This window comes from Triturus cristatus, chromosome 5_1 (genome assembly GCF_964204655.1).
Source record: "Triturus cristatus chromosome 5_1, aTriCri1.1, whole genome shotgun sequence".
Classification (NCBI taxonomy): domain Eukaryota; kingdom Metazoa; phylum Chordata; class Amphibia; order Caudata; family Salamandridae; genus Triturus; species Triturus cristatus.
Window position 1 is genome coordinate 26,733,135 of NC_140587.1, and position 22,369 is coordinate 26,755,503.

At 43.2% G+C, this 22,369-nt stretch overlaps 1 protein-coding gene across 8 annotated transcripts in view; it reads right to left on the minus strand.

The window, feature by feature from the left end:
• The window catches only part of LOC146829991 (uncharacterized), a 328,887-nt gene that overhangs the window by 20,425 nt on the left and 286,093 nt on the right, over positions 1-22,369 (minus strand). For all 8 annotated transcript variants that reach the window (XM_085604233.1, XM_085604235.1, XM_085604231.1 and 5 more), the window contains 2 exons: positions 17,305-17,445; positions 1,001-1,141 (listed from right to left, as the gene is read on the minus strand). In XM_085604233.1, coding sequence (XP_085460359.1) covers positions 1,004-1,141; positions 17,305-17,445 — 279 coding nt within the window. In that variant the 3' untranslated portion in view covers positions 1,001-1,003. The remainder of the gene's footprint in view (positions 1-1,000; positions 1,142-17,304; positions 17,446-22,369) is intronic.

Genomic DNA, 22,369 nt, shown 5'->3' on the forward strand with positions numbered 1-22,369 from the left:
CCTACTCGTGAATTTACCAGTAAATGGAAGCCTCCCTACCAAACCCCTGCCACTTGCCCGACATGTTCTGAAAAAGTAGCAAGTACAGCCCACATTATGTTTGAATGCCCAGCGTATAGTAACCCGAGAAAAAGATGGCTAGCCCCTGCCTGCCGTCTCCTGGGCATTTTGAACTATCGTGTCGCCCTACGTATCCTTCGCTCTGACACAAGTTTGGTGCTAGTCTGTGCTGTGGCTAAATTTCTGGGCTGGTCCTGGATCATTAGAAACAAACTCAATAGTTGCACTAGATGATATAATAAATTGTCTTTTTTATATATGTCTTTTTTAACTGTATTTTTTAACTTTATTTTAATTGTATTTTTAGCATGTGTCTTTTTAAATCAGCCACTAAGCTATTATCATGATCTGCTGTAAAACTTGTTCCCTAATGAACTTCTACTTTTACAATGCTTTTTTGTATATGCTTTTATGATAATTCTTATTGAAATAAAGCTTTTTGACTGACTGACTGTTTGAGTCACTAACTGATACTGAATATGTTTGTCTTCTTTAGATCTTCATAGTAAATGACTATTACCAATGTTTATGAAACAAGGAACTGGTTCATGTGCAGAGACTGTAACATTAGTAATTGAATGCAAGAACCCACACTTCAGTGTGAGGTTTGTTAAATCTATGCAGCTAGCTGATGGGGAATGAGTTCACACCCCTTCAGAAATGGGATGCCAACAAATGATTTATTTATTTGGACAAAACATAGTAGTTAACATGACTTTGTATTTTGTATATAGGTGCACAATTGTGACATGGTGCCTTTTGGTCCCCAAAGATTTTTTATGATGCTCTAAATGTATTGTATGGATTTCAATGTAGTTCAGAAAGAGGGGAAATTCATTGGCCAACTCTAGTCAATCCTTTGATATTTCAATATAGCCTCAACTGTTTAACAACATATCAGAAATTAAAAACACTGACATCCTTCTATTTAGCACCTTACCGTTCAGCTGGAGAGGGCTGAAGCACCACATGGTTCACGGTTTGCTTTCTTCGTAGCAGCAGCCTTTTTCATTGTTCGTCTCTTTGGTGATTCCTTAATGGCCACAATTGACTCTTGATTTTTGTTCAATGGCACATTTGTCTGTGGGAAACATGTTTGATAACTGTTAATTAAAATAGTCTTTTTGCAATGATAGGTTTGTAAATAAAGCGTCAGATTGTCTATAAAAATCCATGAGGTTGTATGCATATTATTTATAGCCCTATTGTAGATCCGTGGGCTGTACTTTAGAGATTAAGTAACAGATGATTGATCTGCCATTAAGGTGCATTTTACTTCTCTGTCAAGACAGAGTTGGAAGCTCCATCAAATGTAGAGTGTTCGCTGCAGCAGTAGCTGTTTCTCCGCCTAAGCAGATGTATGCATCGTGGACTAAGACAATTCAATGGAATATCCACAAATGCCCTCCTCTGCCAGTGGATTTACTGCGCTAGTGGAATTTCCATATCGAAGTTTGGACACTCGAGGTGCACCCACAAAGTGGGAGTACACTGCTATTGACTGCACGTCTACTCTGGCTAACATGCTGGGTGAAGTAGACTATGCGAATCCTTAAGTGAAAGTCCACTCTGTTTGTGTAGAAGATTGCACAGGAATAGCTCAAACAGACATATAATGGCAGATCCATCACTCAGATCAGGCAACTGATACTTTTAGCATCATTTACTCAATAATGACACCATGGGTGAAGCAGCTGGAGTATTTATGTGGTCGAATATCAACCATTTGTAGCACCCCAAATTGACAACACAGCTAGAAGTCCATACAGGAAATCAACCATTCCCTGGGAAATGTTATTTACTGCCCTGATCCAAATGAGATCATAAGTCTATTACATTAGTTTAATCATAATTTGCTTTAGAAATCTGCTGAAAAGTACTCCTTGCAGTGAACAAATACAGTTACACCCTGAGCAGACCAGTGTAACATTAAACAAAAGAAAAGTGAGATGAGCTGTTTGGGGTAAAGTGTAGTGAATTAAATATATCTCATATTCAAAGGCACTCATAACTTTACATTTTAGAATTATTGCACAGCTTTTATATTTGATCCTTATATTCGCTAAGATTTTACCAAATTCAAATCATCTTTCTCTATGTAAAGATATTGCTGAAATTTGCTAACTTATAAAAATATACTTGAGGTCATCTGACAAAGCTATTTTGGGGATTTTAATGTTAGAGTGTTGTGGCATGCAATGCATGGTTAGTTAAAAGATATATTTGAAAGCATTACCTTTTATGGATCCTATCACACAGCAGCTTCAAAGCTAAATTAAAATTGAAATTTTGATGTGGGAAAGAAAAAACAGCAGGAAAAGCTGCTTTCCTGAAGCTGTGGTTTAGGTTCAGAAACAGTAGATGTGAATCACTATGATTGGTATTCTGGTCCAAGATATTTTCATAGCAGAAATCAAAGGGCAAATACAAGGGCTCAGTCTTTAGACACTTTGGGACAGATTTACAAAGGGCTTACATTACCTTTGAGTCAAAGAAGGTGATTCAAGGCAACACAACACTGTAAAGGGGATTTAGTAAGCCATGTAGTTCACTGCCTTGTGTTATTAATTGGCAAGGAGGCGTTCTGTAGCTGGAGTGTGGGTTGCAGCAATAGATTTGAATAATTCCAGTTCAATGACTGTAGGCAAATGACTCAACATTAAAAGCTGGTAGGTCCCATAATCTTTGTAGCGGCCATGGATCCAAGTATCTAAACATTGCTTTCTAGCTCTTGTAATGTGCACTGACATTTCATATTTCCCCAATTTTCTACCAATAGAAGGTTTTAGAAATATAATATGGATTTTCCAGATAAAAAAAAGAATAACTAAAAATGCATTTCTGATATTGACTACTGATTTAAGTTACTTGTAACCTTAACATAATATAAAACAGCTGCATTTGTTAGAGGACTCAGAATGTTGTGACTTGTTTCGTCACACTAAAAAATATATAATTCATTTCAACCTGTGACCAATATTTACCAGGCTGCTGTGCTGTGTAATTTGAATAATTTATTAAAGAGCTTTAATAACTAGAGGCATATTACAAAGAACTAAAGTTATTTTTTAAAACCCGCAAATTTCTAGAGCCACCTACACATCCAAGATTATTTATTAAATGAAACAAACATAATATAACTATTTTTTTTCCAAAAGTGTCTCTAGTTCAAGTCACAGATCTTCATAGTCAAATGAAGGTTTTTATTGTGAATAAATCTAAATGAAAGCTTGCTGATATTACGACATGTACAATAGTACTCCAGAAACCTCATTACAGGCTGTCATGCTGCACTTGATTTTCTTCAGGACAATGGATCTTCCATATAGAATATATTGATTAAGGGTGGGCTTCAAATTCCGTTCCGCTCACGGAATTTGCAAAATGTAGGCATTTTCGTGTTCCGCGGAGATGTCGAAATCTCGGCATAGTGGAGATTTATTCATGTTCGCGCTTTCAAAATACGTTCTCGCCTGTGTGGTCGACTTACCGGGATCCCTGTGTTCGCCGGTGAGTTTTCTGATCCGTTCACGTGCGCCACGAGATGTTGGTAGCCGGTTTGCGTTCGTGAACACGTAATTCGCAGAGCCATCAAACACCGCAAGATTTCTGCGATCGCAAACACATCACTCACCACCGCGAGAGTAAGCGTGCAATCGCGAACACATCATTTGGACACGCCATCCAACATCCGGAGGAAGTGTGGTGAAGCTCGGGATCCCGAACACGCAAAATTTTCAATTTGGAGAAGAATAATATCTCGAGAAGCATAAAACCTTCTGTAAATGATGATTTGGATGAAGAAAACTCCTCAGATTGACATTTGGCTGTCCAAAAATTGGGGGGAGAGGGAAGAAGTGCCACAGAGTCTCCAACTTCCTGTTCCTGTCCAGCAGGCTCCTCCCAGTGCTTTGTCCATCTCCTGTTCATTCTGCCTTTGGATTTTGAGCTGGAAGGATCACTCTTTGTGTCTGCTGCATCATTATCATTGGATTTGAGGACTTTTGAATTTGATATTTTACAAGTAAGTTGGTGTGGTTGTTTGATTGGGGCATTGCAGTTGCTGCAACTACAATTTTGGTACTTATCATTATTTTATTTTTTTAATTGTTGTGGGTAGCCAGTAAGCCCAGAGCTAGTCATGGATGGGTGCATGATGAAGTAACTGTTCCTTTGGTGTGTGTTGAATTTATTTCAAATATCATTTAGGTCATGGATGGCATTGGATTGATGTGAAAAATGTGTATTTTTGTGGGTATTTCTGTTCTTTTTGGGTAGGTGTTAAATACATGTCTTTATTGTGAATGGTGTGTTGTTGTGTACCTTGCAGACCTTGTTTAGCCCTGTGGATTTTTGTTTTTGCATTTTATTGCATTGAAAGGCAAAGCAGTGTGGTTTAGCAGCATGCATCCTTGGCCTGGCTATTATAGGCCTTTTGTCAGTACATTGTTTTCCAGGCCTCCTGCTTGTTGCTTGTGATTTTGTGAGTGTCCATGTGGCTGGTGACCATTTCTTGTGGGAGTTATTAGTGTGCTGCTTTTGCCATATAGGCCTGAATGTTATTCCTTTGTGGCCTAGGCTTGTTGTTGTTGGGGGCCTGGCCATGAGGCTGGCGTCCATTTTGAAGCCAGGCCGTGTGATGTTTGCTAAAGGCCTGTATTGTCTGTCTTCAGTTTCTTGTAGTGTGTGGGCCTGGCCATGTGGCTGGTGGCCATTCTGATGGTCGGTAGTGTGCTTTTGCCATAGGCCTGTAAGCTTGTGGCCTAGTCTGCAACAGGCCTTTCATCCAGTAGGCTCACAGGTAGTCAGGGTGCATGATACAGCTGTTTCTGTGTGCTCTGTTGAATTTAAACACCATTTAGGGCATGGATGGCATTGAATTGAATTGCAAAATGTGTATTTTTGGGGGTATTTCTGTTGTTTTTGGGTGTGTGTTAAATAAATGCCTGTGTGGTGGGTACCTTGCAGACCTTGTTTAGCCCTGTGGATTTTCGTTTTTGAATTTTATTGCATTAAAGGCAAAGCAGTGTGGTTTAGCAGCATGTATCCTTTGCCTGCCTATTATAGGCCTTTTGTCAGTACATTGTTTTCCAGGCCTACTGCTTGTTGCTTGTGATTTTGTGAGTGTCCATGTGGCTGGTGACCATTTCTTGTGGGAGTTATTAGTGTGCTGCTTTTGCCATATAGGCCTGAATGTTATTCTTTTGTGGCCTAGGTTTCTTGTTGTTGTGGGCCTGGCCATGAGGCTGGCAGCCATTTTGAAGCCAGGCCGAGCACTTATTGCTATAGGCCGGCATTGTCTGTCTTCAGTTTAGTGTGTGGGCCTGGCCATGTAGCTGTTGGCCATTTTGAAGGCCGGTAGTGTGCTTTTGCCATAGGCCTGCAAGCTTGTGGCCTTGTCTGCCAACAGGCCTTTCATCCAGTAGGCTCACAGGTAGTCACGGGTGCATGATACAGCTGTTTCTGTGTGTTCTGTTGAATTTAAACACCATTTAGGGCATAGATGGCATTGGATTGAATTGCAAAATGTTTTTTGGGGGGTATCTCTGTTCTTTTTGGGTGTGTGGTAAATAAATGCCTGTGTGGTGTGTACCTTGCAGACCTTGTTCAGCCCTGGGGATTTTCGTTTTTGAATTTTATTGTATTAAAGGTAAAGCAGTGTGGTTTAGCAGCATGTATCCTTTGCCTGGCTATTATAGGCCTTTTGTCAGTACATTGTTTTCCAGGCCTCCTGCTTGTTGCTTGTGATTTTGTGAGTGTCCATGTGGCTGGTGGCCATTTCTGGTGGGAGTTATTAGTGTGCTGCATTTGCCATACAGGCCTGAATGTTATTCCTTTGTGGCCTAGGCTTGTTGTTGTTGTGGGCCTGGCCATGAGGCTGGCGGCCATTTTGAAGCCAGGCCGTGTGATTTTTGCTATAGGCCAGCATTGTCAGCAGCATGTCTTCAGATGTCAGCAGGACACAGGTGCACAAGTTGCAGAGATGTCTGTGGTCACATGTGGAAGTGACGTGGTGCGCAGCAGGACTTCTGTCTGGCAGTACAACGGGTGATGATGCTGACACCTCCTCCTCTGTCTTTTTGTGCACCTAAAAGCAAAGAAGCCATGAGAAGAACATCAGTGAAATGTTGCATTTGTTGTGGTTAAATTACTGCTAGTACAAACAAACAAATAAAAGATATAACTTAGTGGAGCCATTTGTGAGACTTTGTCAAAAAGGGCTTTCATGGTATACTGTGTACCCCCTCAGGAAGGATTGGAAAGAAGAAGAAGAAGAAGAACAAAGTTCTCCTCCCTAGTTTGGGACTTCTTTTCAGTTAGCAGTAAGGAGGAAAACATTGCTATATGCTCAATTTTTTGACAGGCTGTAAGGCGGGGTAAGCTTGGTACAAACTATGGTACCGGAGGCCAAAGAAGTCATCTCAAAATACACCAGAGTATCCAGTGGGAGGCTCACCTAGTTCACTTAGAAAAAAGTAAAACTGAGCCCATTCCTGTTGTTGGGGATGAAGAATTTGGGGAAGATATGATTGTGGTGGAAGGTGAACAAGAAGGAGACATTTCCAGCCCTGTCCCCAGCAGTGTAGTGGTACCGTCCACATCCTCAGCAACATCTCAGTGGCACCGCAGTAAGAGTCATACTCAGAGTCAGACTGAGACACCAAGGCGACCGAGTACTGCAATGAAAAAAAGTGCGTCGTTTAGCCTAACTGGGTTCAAGAAAACAGCTGCCCCACAAAGTACAAAAATCCAGCCTACCATACTCAGCATGTTTAGGTCGGAGGGGCAGTATGAACGCAACCACCCAACTGCACTGTTGTACAATGCGAAGCTAGCTAAAATGTTAGCGCTGGACCTTCTCCCTTTTTCATTTGTGGAAGGGGTGGGTTTCCTTGAATTTGTGTCAGCCGTCTACCCTAAATGGAAGGTTCCCAGCCGGTCCTATTTCGCAAGAGTTGCTGTCCCAGCACTACATCACGATATGCTAGAATTGGTTGGACCCTTCAGATGGAGCAATGGTGCCTAGTTAAATGCCTGACTGAGATGCTTCTTCCTTTCGAGTTCTTCACACTTGAAGTCAGCAGGGAGGACTGTACTATGAGCCAAGCTATCCCATTGTTACAAATGCTAGAGCAACAGCTGAAGGAGGTGTCTGAAGTGTACAAAGGTGTAGATGAAAAAAAAGAAGCATATGAGTTGGTGGAGAGCTTATCCTGTCGCTTATCTGACAATACAAGGGTGCAAAATAAGGTTTTGACACAAGAACATTACATTTGTGTCACAATTCTGGATCCACGGTCCAAATCAGCACTGAAAAGTAAGACATTAATTCCGTTTCCTGAAGTGGATGTTGCCCCATACAAAACTTGGATTGCTGAGGCAGCCAGTAAGTTGGAAAATGAACGGCTGGTAATTAAAAGCCCACTCCATATAGCCACAACAAGTACTGCAGCAGTGCATCCGGCGTCAAGTTCAACTTCAGAGACTGAGGGCAGTGCGTTTGGCTCAGAACACTCACCAACACTATCAACAACAGCAAGAACCGGATCATCAGCCCCAGTAAAATCATTAAAGGATTGGTATTTACAGCAAGGACTTGCTAGGTCCAGTGCTGATGCTAAGACAAAAGAGGCCGAACAAAGTGTAGCACCCCTGAACATTGAGCGGATGGTCCAGGCCTATCTGGATGACCCGACAGAGGTGTACATTGATCAAAACCCATTGCTGTATTGGTATGGGAAAAGGGGCCAATGGCCACGGCTCAGGAGGCTGGCGATAAACTATCTGGCTTGCCCTGTCGCAAGTGTCTCTTCTGAATGTGTTTTTAGTGATGCTGGTTCCATTGTAACAATGTGAAGGACGGACGAGTCTCTTGCACAAAAACGTGGAGAGGTTAACCATGATCAAAATGAATCAGCACTTTATACCACGGAATAACACAATACATGAATCAACCCAGAAAGATGAGGACATTGGCTCAGGTGATGGAAGTAGAGTCTTAGATGATGATTACCTATTTCTGGTTGAACCCCCAGAGTTTGAAGACGAGCTATATTTCCCTGACAACTAGACTTCCACTTCTTACTGTCTTTCTCCCTTATTGACTTTTATTTGTGTGTCTGTCTTTCTAGTTGGAAACTTCGAATCACAACAATTCCATCCCCACCGTTTTCTAGTCTTTTATTGCCATATATGAGTTTTAGCTTCTGCATTTCAGTCCACTCCTCTGAGTCCTGCTCCTCCATCCTCCTGAATCGCCCTCAATCTATTGCCCTCAAGCAAGGTGATTAGCATAATAGAAGAAAATCTTGCCTCGTTGAGTCCCTCCAAAAGAAGTGGAACATGATGATGACTACTATAGCTATCGTCCTTTCCGAGCAGAGAGAGAATGCCCATTAACTGAAGATGAGAAGGAACAGGCAATGAACCTAATGATGACATGCACTGGATGCTGACTGATTGATTTGTGTTGTTGTTGTTTGTAGTGCATGAAATTATTCATTGTGTACTATTATCTAATCTACACACTAAAAGTAACTCAAGGCAATGTGTGTTTCCCTTCCCGTTTTTTAATAACAAATTTGTAATTCTACTGCAGGCTGATCCATTGCATTTTGAATATGGAAAGGGGACTAAATCTGTACAATGCAAACTGAGTTGGACAATACCATGATGATGACCACAGTGACATAAAATCTTCTCATTCACTCAGTAGGATCCAAGATGATTGATGGAATAACTCAGGGTGTTTCATGAGTGGAATAAAAGGTAAACAAGTCAACAACAACCACTGCAGACCCACATGTCTGTGTAGTGGTGGAGTTGAGTGTGGTGATATGACTGAGAGCGGTGCATTGATTTAGTCACTTCATTTGTAAAATGCTATGTTGCTGTATATTATGTGCTTTGTCTGCCTCTGTCCCCCCAACAAAGTATGCTAAATAGAGGAGGGGTCATGGCGGGTGCCATGGGCCTGCTCTGTCCTGTTGTTGGAGGTTAATGCTGGAAACAGACTAGAGTAGACATGATGTATCCATGCCACCTCTGAAAGTGTTCTTGTTGCACTCTACTGTAATGTGTGCATTTTTTTCTACTTGATCTTCAATATGCCTTTTGTTTTTCCATCAACATTTACAGGCCGGCCCTTACCCTGTGCTATACTAGGAAAAACAACTCACACTTACCTGACCAATAAATCTACATCTGCCAGGCAGGCAGTGGCACCACCCAAGATTGATGGCCGGAGCGTCCATGGAAGGGAGGACCAAGAGGAATGCCGAGATGCAACTCCCCATTTTGACCAGGATAACATACAGTAACAGTATCAACTTTCATCATCTTTTAAATAATTTGATTCATTTGTTGTCCTCAATTCTTAGTACTGTGTGTTGTTGTTATTAGTATGTTTGCTCTCTGCTTATAATTCAGTTCATCCCTACAGCTATTCTTGAATTTCCTTTGCTATCTTTAATAGTAAGCCCGGGCAGGTACAACAGAACAGAAACTGTATGTAATTCGGGTCTCTGAGGGCAGACAGGCAAGGCAAATTGCATAATATACTGCTGCATTGTACTGTCTAATTGTAGTTAGTAAGTACTTCATTAACCATCAAGTTATCATCAACAACATGCATGCATTTCCTTTTTCTCCCTTAACAGATTTGTGGATATGGTTATCTGCCAAGATTGTTTTTTCTTTCGTTGTTGCCCATGCGTACTCTGTTTCTTTGTCAAACCTTTCCCTAAACCCCCTTCCCAACCATTCATCAAATCCTAACCCTCTTCACCCGGGCTGTGTGACTTATTGAGGTGTAACTAAATTAAATGGACACCAATAATTTATCACACGCTTGCTGGGGCGGATGTGGCAAAAGCAACACTAATTCAATTTCAAAGCAGGGCGAGATCTTCTTCTGCTTACCCACCCATGAGCAGTATATATTTGCGAGATGATTTTTTTACCAAAGGAACTTAATCCATCAGCATTAATTGCCGGCATTGATTGGATTTGTTGTCATCCTCCTACACAGCACTAAAGGTTACGCTTGTGTCAAGTGTACTGTAGGTAGGCCGAGTCGAGTGGCTCGACACAACTAGAGTTTGTAACTCTATGTACTAGGCTCTCCCACCACCATTATGTTTTATTGGATTTTTGTACATTATTGTTTGGCAGTAAGTTTTGTACTGTACTATGTTCTACTACTCCTCCAACAGTTTCTCTCAAGCGACTGACTGTCTCATTTTCTTTTTTTGCAAATGCTACTGCCAGTGTCTACTACTACTACCACCACAACCAATGGCATGTTGGGAAAGAAAACCATCATCACCATGCAGCCATCGCTGTGCCTAAGTTAAACATCAAGCACAGGTAAGAGAAGAAGTTTGGGGGAGGCATAATTATTAATGGGAATTTTTTCATTAATTCAATTTCACACACCCCTTTGAGTCCAGTTGTAGAATGCATAGACTAGGAGGAGAGACTGACAGTACCAGTAGGACAAGTCACTCAGTGAGGAGTACCGCATCTATCTGTTTCTGTCTTACAAATTATATCCACGGGGGCAGCATTGATGTAAGATGGGCGGCGGCGGGCGGCTGCCAGACGGTGGCACCGTAACACTGGAGGGGGTTGGCTGGGGCCTGGGGCATTGGAGGAGGCTGCAGCTGCTGCTGCCTCCTCCTCCTCCTCCTCCTCCTCCACCAAAACGACCAGCCGCCGGTATTCCCTTAGTATGGCCTCCAGCTTCCAGCGCCGTGCCTTGGCTGTGAACTCCTTCCTGTCGGGTTTCCCTTCGGAAGGAGTAGCTATATCAAGAGAAAAAACAAGACTATTGTGAAATATACTCTTAGCAAAGCACTGCAGTAAGACAAATTAATTCTACACATAGTGGCACAGTAGCACTAGCAAGCACAGTACATAACATTTGTGGTATGTAGCTATTCTCCAACTTCCTCGGCCTCTAACAGCTGTGGGAGTTTCAGGCATTCAACCACCCATGCATCTGATTCCTATCAGCCACCTATGCATGCATGCATCCCACGTATCCTTCTCTGCCAGTCATAAATATTAAGTCTCGCCCATCCTTCTTCCTTCCACCTTTCTTTCCCTTTTCGTTCAACCCATCCATCAAGGTCATCTGATCTGACTTTTAGTCTTCTCCATAAAACTTTCACAGCTGAGTTGGAATCAGATAGAAGAGGCCATTGGTTACTCAACACTCCCACCGCTAATGCTTTTACTAATGCTAAGTAAAGGGTGTCTTCAACCGTTCACAAAAACATCTTACTTAATTTGTCTCAACAGTACAGTATACAGTACACCCTTGCAGTGAGTGTAATGCATTGTCAATAAGTAAGGATTAGGAATATAACTTACCACTGCCTGACACTGCTGCTGGCTCCCCCCTGCACCTCCTCCTGCAACTGCCACCTCTTCTCTTCCCTCAGCAGCCGCGTCGCCTTCGCCGCTGGCCCCAGCACTGGTGGACGGTAGTACACCTAGAAAAAACATAACACATTTTTTAGATGCCATATACACCTCCCCTATTTTTCACTAGCAAGATTGAAAAAAAGGTTAATACATACATATACAACAGACATCACTAGTACAAATCAGGTAGTAGAGTAGACACTAGTAGTGTTATATGGTCCCTAGGGTCATTCTAGTCTTTGCTTAGCTAGCCCGAGCCATGCAACCATTTTACCTTTGTGTCTTTTATTTTTGCGCACGTTACCTCGCAGCTTGTAGCTTAAGACGCCTTTGAGCCCACATGAGCTCATACTGCTACTGTATGAGCGCTGCGTACAAGGTAAAAACACAAGCCACTTTCTTATGGAGTTCTGGTGTTAGTCCATATTGCTTATCCATAAAAATGCTACACTTTTTGGCACGACTGAGAAATGCTTGCAATATACTAACGCGCACCATTATTCTCATAACAGACGGAAGATTCCCTTCTACGAACCAGGGCTTTGCAGAGCTTATGATGTAACCAATCTAGGTTCTTCTAAGGGGAGGGGTCCCCAGAATTTGCTCAGAGATCTTCATTTATAATTTTATATAAACTATATTCCTACAAAGGGGAGGGTGGTGCTTCCACCACTGTTCAGTTATCATGGTTTCGCCTTTTGTCTTCTACTTGTAATTGTTGTAACTAAGTGTAGCACACTGTAACAATGTTTATTGTTTTAATCTTATGCATTTTGCTGTTGGTGCTGCATTATAGAACAACGTACAGAGCTTGTCAGTTGAAAATAAACCTTTTCAACTTACATAGACTCAGTGGTATTTGGTGTGGACTTACACGAGTGATTGAGCGAAAGAGTGTGCAATGTGCATTGCTTCCGTGACTGAGAGGTCAGGAGTGTTCTAATCTGGGTTCTCAACTCATTGGGTATGGGGGGTTCGGAGAGCTAATAGTAATGAGACACTGTCTATAACTAGTAGGTCAGGGGATTGTGGTGTGTTCTCTGATTGAGGTGTGAGGAAGGTCCAACCTCCCATCACCAATGTCCTATTTTCTTGTGCAAAGTTCTGTATGTGCAGAATCCCTACAACAGTAGTAGTATGTCCTATCTTATCAAAAATAGTAAAATCTGCTTGGGCATTTTGTTGGTGGGAATTGTCAAAGCCTCAAGATTAAGAAGCCTAAAGATTTAGAAGACTCGAAGTAGTAGAAGAGGACAACCCAAAGGACTGGACTCATTGGCTGGAGCTATTGGTGAATCTGAGTTTTATTTAAAACCTTTCAAATAAAGAGTGGGCAACTGGGCAAGCTTAGCTACAGACAGAATAGAAGTAGTACAAAGAGTCATAGCAGAGGCAGTTAGAGGCAGGGATAACAAGAATTAAGAAACAGATAGTCTAGATCGAAGAAGAATTAGTAAAAAAAAATAGCAATAGGAAACGGAAACAATAGTTCAGAAAAAAAAAGGTGCAGTAAAAGTTAGGGAATAATAATTATTAATATTAACAACAGAAAGACTTACTGGGGCCAGCAGCTGAGCCCTCGATAGAGGAGCGGTCCTGGTCCTGTTCCTCCTGTGCCTGGTGTTCTTGACCTAGAGCAAAAATATTGGTTCTGTTGGGAATACGCTTAATTTAAATGACATTAAATGTGTTCAGATAGCTATTAAAATTTATGCTTAATCACTTTCATACACACACATATAGAAATCATTAATTTGAAAAAACTGAGAGATAAGTTTCCTATTAAACTATATTTGAATCCACATATATATTATTACTGTACAGGACTGACCAAAAAACATTTAAATCACGACATATATAATGACCAACAGTGCATAGTAACATGACAATCAACATACATAACATCAAACTGAATACACACAAATTTAAACAAATATGTGTTTTTTTAAATGAAGTTGATCCAAAGTAAATTGCATATAACACCACAACATATATCTTCTATTTTTCAAATGATGAAATTGCATGGACCAATCTGATGAATAACGTCGACGTTTCGACCCTAGGTTAATGTGTAAGTTTGTACGCATCAATGGCGGGTCTTCCTCAGGACAATAGTCTAAATGTCAGCCTGAAGGCTAGGAAAATTAATCAATCCTAGTGTCACATATGGTAAATTCAATGGACTTCGATCTTCGTCTGTTCAATATTTACTCTTAGAGATTGAACAGTCACAGGTCGGGGGACGGTGCCGTCAAAACGATCATCGAAATTCGGAGCGCAATAAATCAGCTTCCAGTTCTCAACACGCCGGACAAGAAATGTTCTTGACCAGCTGCTCCCGCCGACTCTGACCCAGTCTTGTTGCCCCTGGATGCTGATCATAAAAGATACAAGAAAGAAAGAGACAAACATTGATGATTGGTGTGAAACAAATAAAATATTTGTAAAAACGGTCAAAAAAACATATATGGAAACAACAATTGCAATAAAATTGAGCTATCTAATCTGGTCTACTAGTAGTATCGGGGGATTTGTGGACCGACTAGTTATTGTTTATCAACACTAATCCAGTGCTCCATTCTAATTCCAGAATACCAACTAAGTCTAAGTACCACCTGACCCAGCCCACCTCTTCCAGGTGGAACCATTTTCCACTAAGTCTGCATTTCCAGTTATTTTAGTCCTCAAAAATGCATAAATGGAGGTCAAATTGTTGGTTGCTGCTGATGTTCTGCTAGTGCTAAGCCTCTATTACCACTCACTAAAAAAACTACAAAAGGTTATATTAAGGACTGGGGTAAGCAGCATGTGATGTGACAGAGAGTAACTAAACCTTAGTATCAATCCACCACTATCTCTTAGTGACAAGAGGACAAAGGAAGGACTAGTCTCTCTAGCATTACCTAACTCAAGTTCTCTAAAAGAAACTCTTACATAATCATGCTAAGCGAGCGCAAAGTTGCAAACAAGTAAGATTAGTAGCACCGAGAACCTGTGTCATAACAATCACAGGAGATTTTTAAACGTAATTTAGCTGCAATGTAAGCAGCAGCATTCTTGCTGGTCAGTAAAAAAATATATTCGCAATATATAACACAGAGCAGAAGAACAGATACAAAGTACTAATATTAAATAGCTACTCACCAAGCCCCGGAACCTCCACTCCTAGCAGGTCCAGCAGGTCCTGCTCTCAGTCCAGGATATCGGACCACCAGTGTGTCAACTGGTTTTGGGTGCGCCGGACACCAGAGCAGCGAAACACTGTCCGGCGCACCTTTCCCCAACGCTGCCAACACTCCCGGAGCCCGTACCTGGACCCAGGCCTGCCGCCTGCTGCCAGGGTTAAGGGGAGGTGGCGCTGCACAAAAACAACCAGTGCGGCCACCTCAGCCTCACCGAATAAGGCCTGTCGCTGCACCCCGGGTTGGCGCCGCCTTCCGCAAGGAAGGCGGTTGCTGCTGTGGCTACGGCAACGAGACCTGCAGCCCTTTGCCATGGTTCTGGGTATTAGGACGGGACGGAAAAGAAAAGGTAGGAATGAAAGAAGTAAGTAAAAGAAATGAAAAAAGTAGGTAATAGAAAAAGAGTGAAAAAGTATTGAAAAATACACAAAAAATTGGAAAAAAATCAAAATATTGAATCAGGAAAATAGAGAGATAGATAATAAATAAAAAAAAGGGAAAAAAAAGTTTCCACAAACAAAGGATTGAAAAGATACAGGGAGGATTGAAAAGCAGGCCCAGAACCATAGCAAAAGAGTGAGAAACAAGATGCCCACGCCCATTGCGACCATGTGGGCAAGTGTGCGCAATATTTCCCCGGCGAGCACGCACAAAGCGTCGCTAACACGTAATACGCGTTCCCAAACACTTATCGCGAACGGGCGGGAGCATGCAGTACGTGACCCGGAACAGGGAATAAACATCGCGAGCTGGCATTACGCGACCCGGAACAGGAAAGAACCATCTTGAGCGGGCGGGACAAGTGAAAAACAGGATGGCCGCGCCCATTAGCAACCTCATGGACAAGTTGGCGATCGCGAGCACACAAAACACATCGCGAACGGGTGGGAAAAGCAATCTCTGCGTCTTCACGAAAGTTCCGCATGCTCGCGGAGATTTACGTAGGACAACTAAGCAAATTCTGCCCGCCTCTAATATTGATCGCCTTTCCAGATTTTCAACAAAATTGTTAACCTCTTCAGCGCTGCGCGGATTCCCGCGCGGTGCTGAAAGTTCCGAGCGCGGGCGGGGCCATGACGGAACGGTTCCGTCATAAGCACAGCCCAACCGACGTGCATGACGGAACCGTTCCGTCATCGGCGTCGAAGAGGTTAAGCATACAAATTAGGTGTTTTGTATGCTAGTGTATTTAATGAGGGTTTAAAAATATATAGGCGAATCCAGCAGCCCTGGATCTTAGAAGGACATATCAATTGTATACCTTTCATGAACACATTTACATTCATACTGTTGATTAAGAATGCAAAACAGTGCCATAGACGCATCAATTATTAAGTGTTTGATAAAGGGGATCATTTATGCAAGATTAACTCTTGCAGTACATTTTAGATACTCAAAATTAATTCTTGTCTATTTTAATATTATATTACTTTTTATGTAGGGCTTCATATCACAATCCTGCCATTTCTGAGCACAGGAAATAACATCTGTAACATTGTCCAATTTATTGGGATCCCGTTTACTAACTGCAGAACAAAGGATAGAACAAGTGACGGCCTAATTTAAAGTTGTGGCAGCTGGGTTACTCTGTTAAAACACGATAAATATTTTGTCTGCTTTATTCCATGTGCCATAGACTTTGGTAGAGTACATAATTAGATTTGTCAGTCCCTAATATATTAGTAAACAGAGTGCAACTGATAAACTTTCATTGGACTGAGGAGAGTCTTTAACTGCTTGTAGGTATATGAGGCTCTCAATAGGTCTAGCCTTATGACACAGACTCCACTGCTGAATCAGAGGACATATACCATTGGTTTTATGAGTTGATATTGTTTCTGCCAACACAGGAAACAAATCAAGCCCCAGAATTGATGTTAATTATTAGAAGGTTCATCTTTCTCAAGCTACCTGTGCGACGGTAGGCAAGAAAGTTAATTTAAAAGATAAATACCATAACAAGTTTGTTCTTTAGTCTCCACATTATCTGCCCCGTGGATGTCAGGAACTTTGCTGCCACTATCCAGACTGCCCCCTAGACACTTCTCAATATCACATACCAATTTGTATATGCCTTTAAATTCTAAAAAAGAGAAAACTGTGCAGATTTTTTTTTTATATATACATACCATCTGAATTGAACATGAAGTTATTTTTCTTTTTGCTACCCTTTATTTAAACAGCCTACCGAAATCTACACTAGGAAAAGAGGGAGCAGCTATCTACAGCTATTTGCCACAAGTCCCACTCTTTTAAGAGACCAACATTGTCACTGTCAAATGTATTTAAATTTTGTGATAGAGTCTCAGTAAGGCAGGTAATTTTAGCCATCAGTAGATGTTACCATGAAAGAATCACATTTGTGATCTCAGACTAAAAAAACATTTAAAAGAATCCAATAGAGTTGATACTAACTCCAAAGTATTCAAATTCATACTTTTCTGTGTCACATAGATAGTGCGGTGGAGGACATTGTGTAAGTAGTTTCTTATGTGGATTGGCATGTACTCCAGACAGAGAGGAAATCAGTGTCCAACACTAGTCAAGCCTTTGAAATTTGAAAATAGCCTCAACTGTTTAACAACAAACTGGAAATTGAAAACAGCAACATTTTTTCTTCTTAGCACCTTACCTTTCGTCTGGAGAGGGATGAAGCACCAGATGGTTTACGGTTTGCTGTCTTTTTCGCCGCAGCCTTTTCCCTTGCACCACCTGCTAGTGATTCCTCCATAGTTACAATTGTCTCTTGATTTTGGTTCAATTTCACATTTATCTGAAGAAAACACATTAGATAACTTTTACTAAAAAAAGGCATTTTGCAACGATAGGTTCTGTAGTGTAGTTCCTATATAGGATCTGCACGCATAGACAACATACACTGTAGGATTGGGGTCAGATTGATTCTAGACGTCCCCACCAGGTATGTTAGCCTGTACACCAGCTAGCTCGCAGTGCCAATAAAAAACCCTCTTACCAAGGAGAGAATAATTCTTGGCAACTATCGAACATGACAATCCTGATCTCTCAGGACCGTGGAAACAGTGCAATACTGTTTGCTCAGTCACTTGTGCTCACTTCGTCTCAGAGAGATACACAGAATAAACAATATGGACGTTTTTTTTATAAGCATTTATCATTCTAGTGTAGAATAGGTGTGTGGAAACAACCACTAGACAGAAACAGATATAAATGATTAGAAGCACTAGGTAAGTAAAAGGACGGTGGATTTCTACCATAATGCTAAAATCATGCAGGTATATAAAATACATGACAATAAAATTGGTACTCCTACGATGCGGTCCTAACTAGCTGTGCCTCAGTGTACCCAGCATGTGTGTAGGTGTTAAGCTAAGAATCCCTCCAGGATAAGGTAAACCCCATTACCTGAAATGAGAGACTGTGTGTCTCCATCTTGGTCTCGAGTTGGACACCCCGCAAGGGATGTTAGGCCACGGTGAGCTGGAGTATCTGCATGCAGGAGCCTCAGCGTCTCGCTTCAGTGTGTAGGCACGGAAGTCCTGGTTCTCCTCTGACTATCTTAGCAAGATGTGAGGCTTATATACCCAAATGGTGTCCTCAGCGGTTTTACCTTGTTGCGCTATTGTCGGACTTAGGATGACATCGAGAATTTACTTTTTACATAGTTATTATGCAGGAGAAGGTAGTCCTGCTGAGTTTCCAAGAATCCTCATGCATATTGTATGTGGCTTATACCAGGGAAAATCCTGCATTCTGTGTGCAGTGTTGCATCTAGGTAAAAGGTCAGTCCCCAAGAACTGTTCTGTTTGTAGTGTAGGGGAGAATATAGGTGAAAGGTTAGGATGTTACCTCAGCCTATATTGGGGTACCAATATGGAATATAACAGCTTGTAAAAGAAACTGCAGATTGTCTATCAAAATCATTGAGTTTGTATGCATATTATTCTACTGTAGGTTTGTGGGCATACTGCAGAGGAAACTAATAGACAATTGATCTGCCATTGTGGTGCATTTTTCTTTCATGCCTAGGCAGAGTTGGAATCTCCATCAAATGTAGTCTGTTTGCTGCAGCAGTACCTGTTTCTCCACCTAAGCAGATCTTAGCACCATTAAAAAGACACTTCAATGGAACATCCACAAATGCCCTCCTCTGCCATTGGATTTTTTTCGCTAGTGGAATGTCCATCTCAAAGTGTGGAAACTTAAGAGTGGGAGTACACTGCCAATGACTACACGTCTACTCTGCTCCACATGTTGGGTTAAGTAGACTATGTTAATCATTAAGTGAAAGCCCACTCCCTTTGTGCAGCAGACTTCCACAGGAATAACTTCAACAGACATAGTGGCAGATCTATCACTCAGATCAGGCAACTATATTTCAACTACGTTTAGCATCATTTCCTTGATAAGGACCCCTTCGATGGAGCATCTGGAGTATTTTATGTGTTGGAATAGCAGCCATCTGCAGCACCCCAAATTGGCTATTCAACAAGAAGCATATGGGGGAAATCAACCATTCCCTTGCAGATTTTAGTAATCTACCTTCTCCAGATCAAACCAAATGTCTGTTATATAAGTGTAGTTGTATTTTGGGTTAGGAATCTGCTGATATGTACACCTCACTTTGAAACAATGATTTAAAGTTATATGCTGAGGAAATCAGTGCCACAATAAATGGCAGAAAGGTGAGATGAGCGGTTCCAGGCAAAGTGTGGTGGGTTAAACATATTTCATATTCAGAGGTACTCGGCTCTTTACATGTTAGGCTTATTGCTGATATCAGATAAAGCACAATTAAATAGATGATATGTTCACTCCCTATTTTCTTTAAAATGTTACCATATTCAAACAATCTTTCTCTTCGAAAAGATATTGCTGAAATGTCCTATCTTATGAATATTTACTTGAGGTCATCTAACAAAATTGTTTTGGGGATTGTGTCACAGATCACTGTGGCATACAATGCATGGTTAGTTATTTGCTGTATATGAAATCATGAAATATTACATATCCTATCAAACAGAAGCTTCAAAGCCCAAATACAGTTTCAATTTAATGCGGGAAAAGCAACATTTTGCAGACAAAGCTATCAATCAATCAATCAATCAATAATTTGTAAAGCGCACTACATACCTGTGAGGGTTTCAAGGCGCTGGGGGGGGGAAGCTGCTGCTATTGGTCGAAGAGCCAGGTCATGAGTTGTCTCCTGAAGGTCAGCAGGTCTACGGTTTGTCGCAGGTAGAGGGGGAGGCAGTTCCAGGTCTTGGCGGCACGGTGGGAGAAGGATCTGCCTCCGAAAGTAGATCTCCGGATGCGTGGGACCGTGGCCAGGGCGTGGTCAGCGGAGCGGTGTTTCCTGTTGGGTACGTAGAAGGAGAGTCGACTGTTGAGATAGGCAGGGCTGGTTTTGTGGAATGCCTTGTGTGCATGGATCAGGAGCTTAAAGGAGATTCTTTTGTCGACTGGGAGCCAGTGCAGGTTCCTAAGGTGGGGGATGATGTGGTTGTGGTGTGGGACATCGTGGATCAGGCGTGCAGAGGCGTTCTGGATTCTTTGTAGTCTGTTGATGAGCTTGGACGAGGCTCCGGCATAGAGGGCGTTTCCGTAGTCGAGCCTGCTGCTGACTAGGGCCTGGGTGACTGTTTTCCTCGTGCTTGTCGGGATCCATCTGTAGATCTTGCGGAGCATGTGGAGGATGTTGAAGCAGGTGGAGGAGACTGCGTTGATTTGTTTGGCCATGGAGAGTTTTGAGTCGAGGATGACTCCCAGGTTGCGTGCGTGGTCGGTGGGGGCTGGGGGGGACCCCAGTGACGTGGGCCACCAAGAGTCATCCCAAGCAGAGGGGTTGGACCCGAGGATGAGGATTTCCATCTTGTCTGTGTTCAGTTTGAAGGTGGCTGTCCTCCATCCAGTCTGCGACTGCCTTCATTCCCTGGTGGAGGTTGGATTTGGTGGTGAGGGGGTCCTTTGTGAGGGAGAGGATCAGCTGAGTGTCGTCGGTGTAGGAGATTATGTTGAGGTTGTTTTGTCGGGCGATGCATGCTAGTGGAGCCATGTTGACGTTGAACAGCGTCGGGCTGAGGGAAGATCCTTGAGGGACGCCGCAGATGATCTTGGAGGTATCGGATCGGAACGGGGGAGGCGGACTCTCTGAGTTCTGCCGGAGAGGAAGGAGGAGGTCCAGTCCAGGGCCTTCTCTTAGATACTGGCATCGTGTAGGCGTGTGCATAGAGTGCGGTGGCAGACGGTGTCGAAGGCGGCGGAGAGGTCCAGGAGGATGAGGGCCGCCGTCTCGCCATTGTCTAGCAGGATCCTGATGTTGTCTGTGGTGGCGATGAGGGCGGTCTAGCTGCTGTGGTTGCTGCGGAATCCTGAATGGGACGGGTCCAGGATGTTGTTGTCTTCGAGGTGACGGGTGAGCTGGGTGTTTACTATCTTCTGACCTTTGCTGGGAACGGAAGCAGGGAGATGGCCCGGAAGTTCTTGAGGTCGCTCGGATCCGCCTTGGGTTTCTTCAGTAGGGCGTTGATCTCTGCGTGCTTCCAGTTCTCAGGGAAGGTGGCGGTCTCGAAGGAGAGGTTGATGATTTTGTGCAGGTGGGGTGCGATGGAGTTGCTGGCTTTGTTCAAGATGTGGTGCGGGAGAGGGTCGGACGGGCATCCGGAGTGGATTGTTCCCATGGTTGTGATTGTGTCCTCGATGCTCACGTTGGCCCAGGTTGTCAGGGTGTCGTGGATGGTGGGGTGCGGTGAGTTCGGTGCGGTGTGGCTGGCAGGGGCCATCCGGGGTCTGAAGCTGTCATGGATGTCGGTGATTTTCCAGTGGAAGAAGGTGGTGAGGGAGTCGCACAGGGCTTGCAAGGGTGGGATGTCGTTGGTGTTGGAGCTGGGGTTGGAGAGTTCCTTCACGATGTTGAAGAGCTCCTTGCTGTTGTGTGCGTTGTTGTCAAGGCAGTCTGTGAAGGAGGTCCTTTTGGCGGTCCTGATGAGGTGGTGGTGGTTGCGGATGACCTCTTTGTGGGCAGAGCGGCTGTCCGGCGTCTTGTCGCTGTGCCATATGTTTTCCAGTTTCCTGCAGGTGCGTTTTGAGTCGAGGAGTTCTGGGGTGAACCAGCTGACTCTTCTGCTGGTGTCTCTGCTGATGGTGTTTTTCAGCGGAGCGACGGTGTTGGCGCAGTCGTTCATCCAGCGTTCGAGGGTGAGTGCACCTTCATCAGGGTTGTTTGGGTTCGTCGGAGGGTCGAGTGCAATGCTTGTCTGTAGGTGTTCTTGGGAGACTTTGCCCCAGCAGCGGCGGGGGGTCTGTAGAGTGCAGTGGTGTGTGAGGGGTTTCCGGAAGGAGAAGTGGATGCAGTGGTGGTCTGTCCAGGTGAGTTCGGTGGCGTGGCTGAAGGTGACGTGAGGGCTTGAGGAGAAGCTGGCATCTAGCGTGTGGCCGGCGATGTGGGTCGGCGTCGTGACGAGCTGTTTCAGTCTGAGGTTGGCGAGATTGTCAATCAGGGTGGAGGAGTTGCTGTCGTTGTTGTTCTCCAGGTGATATTTCAGGTCTCCGAGGAGGATGTAATCGGTGGAGGTCAGCGCGAGCATGCTGATGAGGTCGGCGATGGAGTCGCAGAATTGAGGCCGGGGTCCTGGTGGTCTGTAGACGAGGGTGCCTCCTAGGGTGGTCTTGGGATCCGTGTGGATCTGGAAGTGCATGTGTTCGGCTGAGGGCGTCAT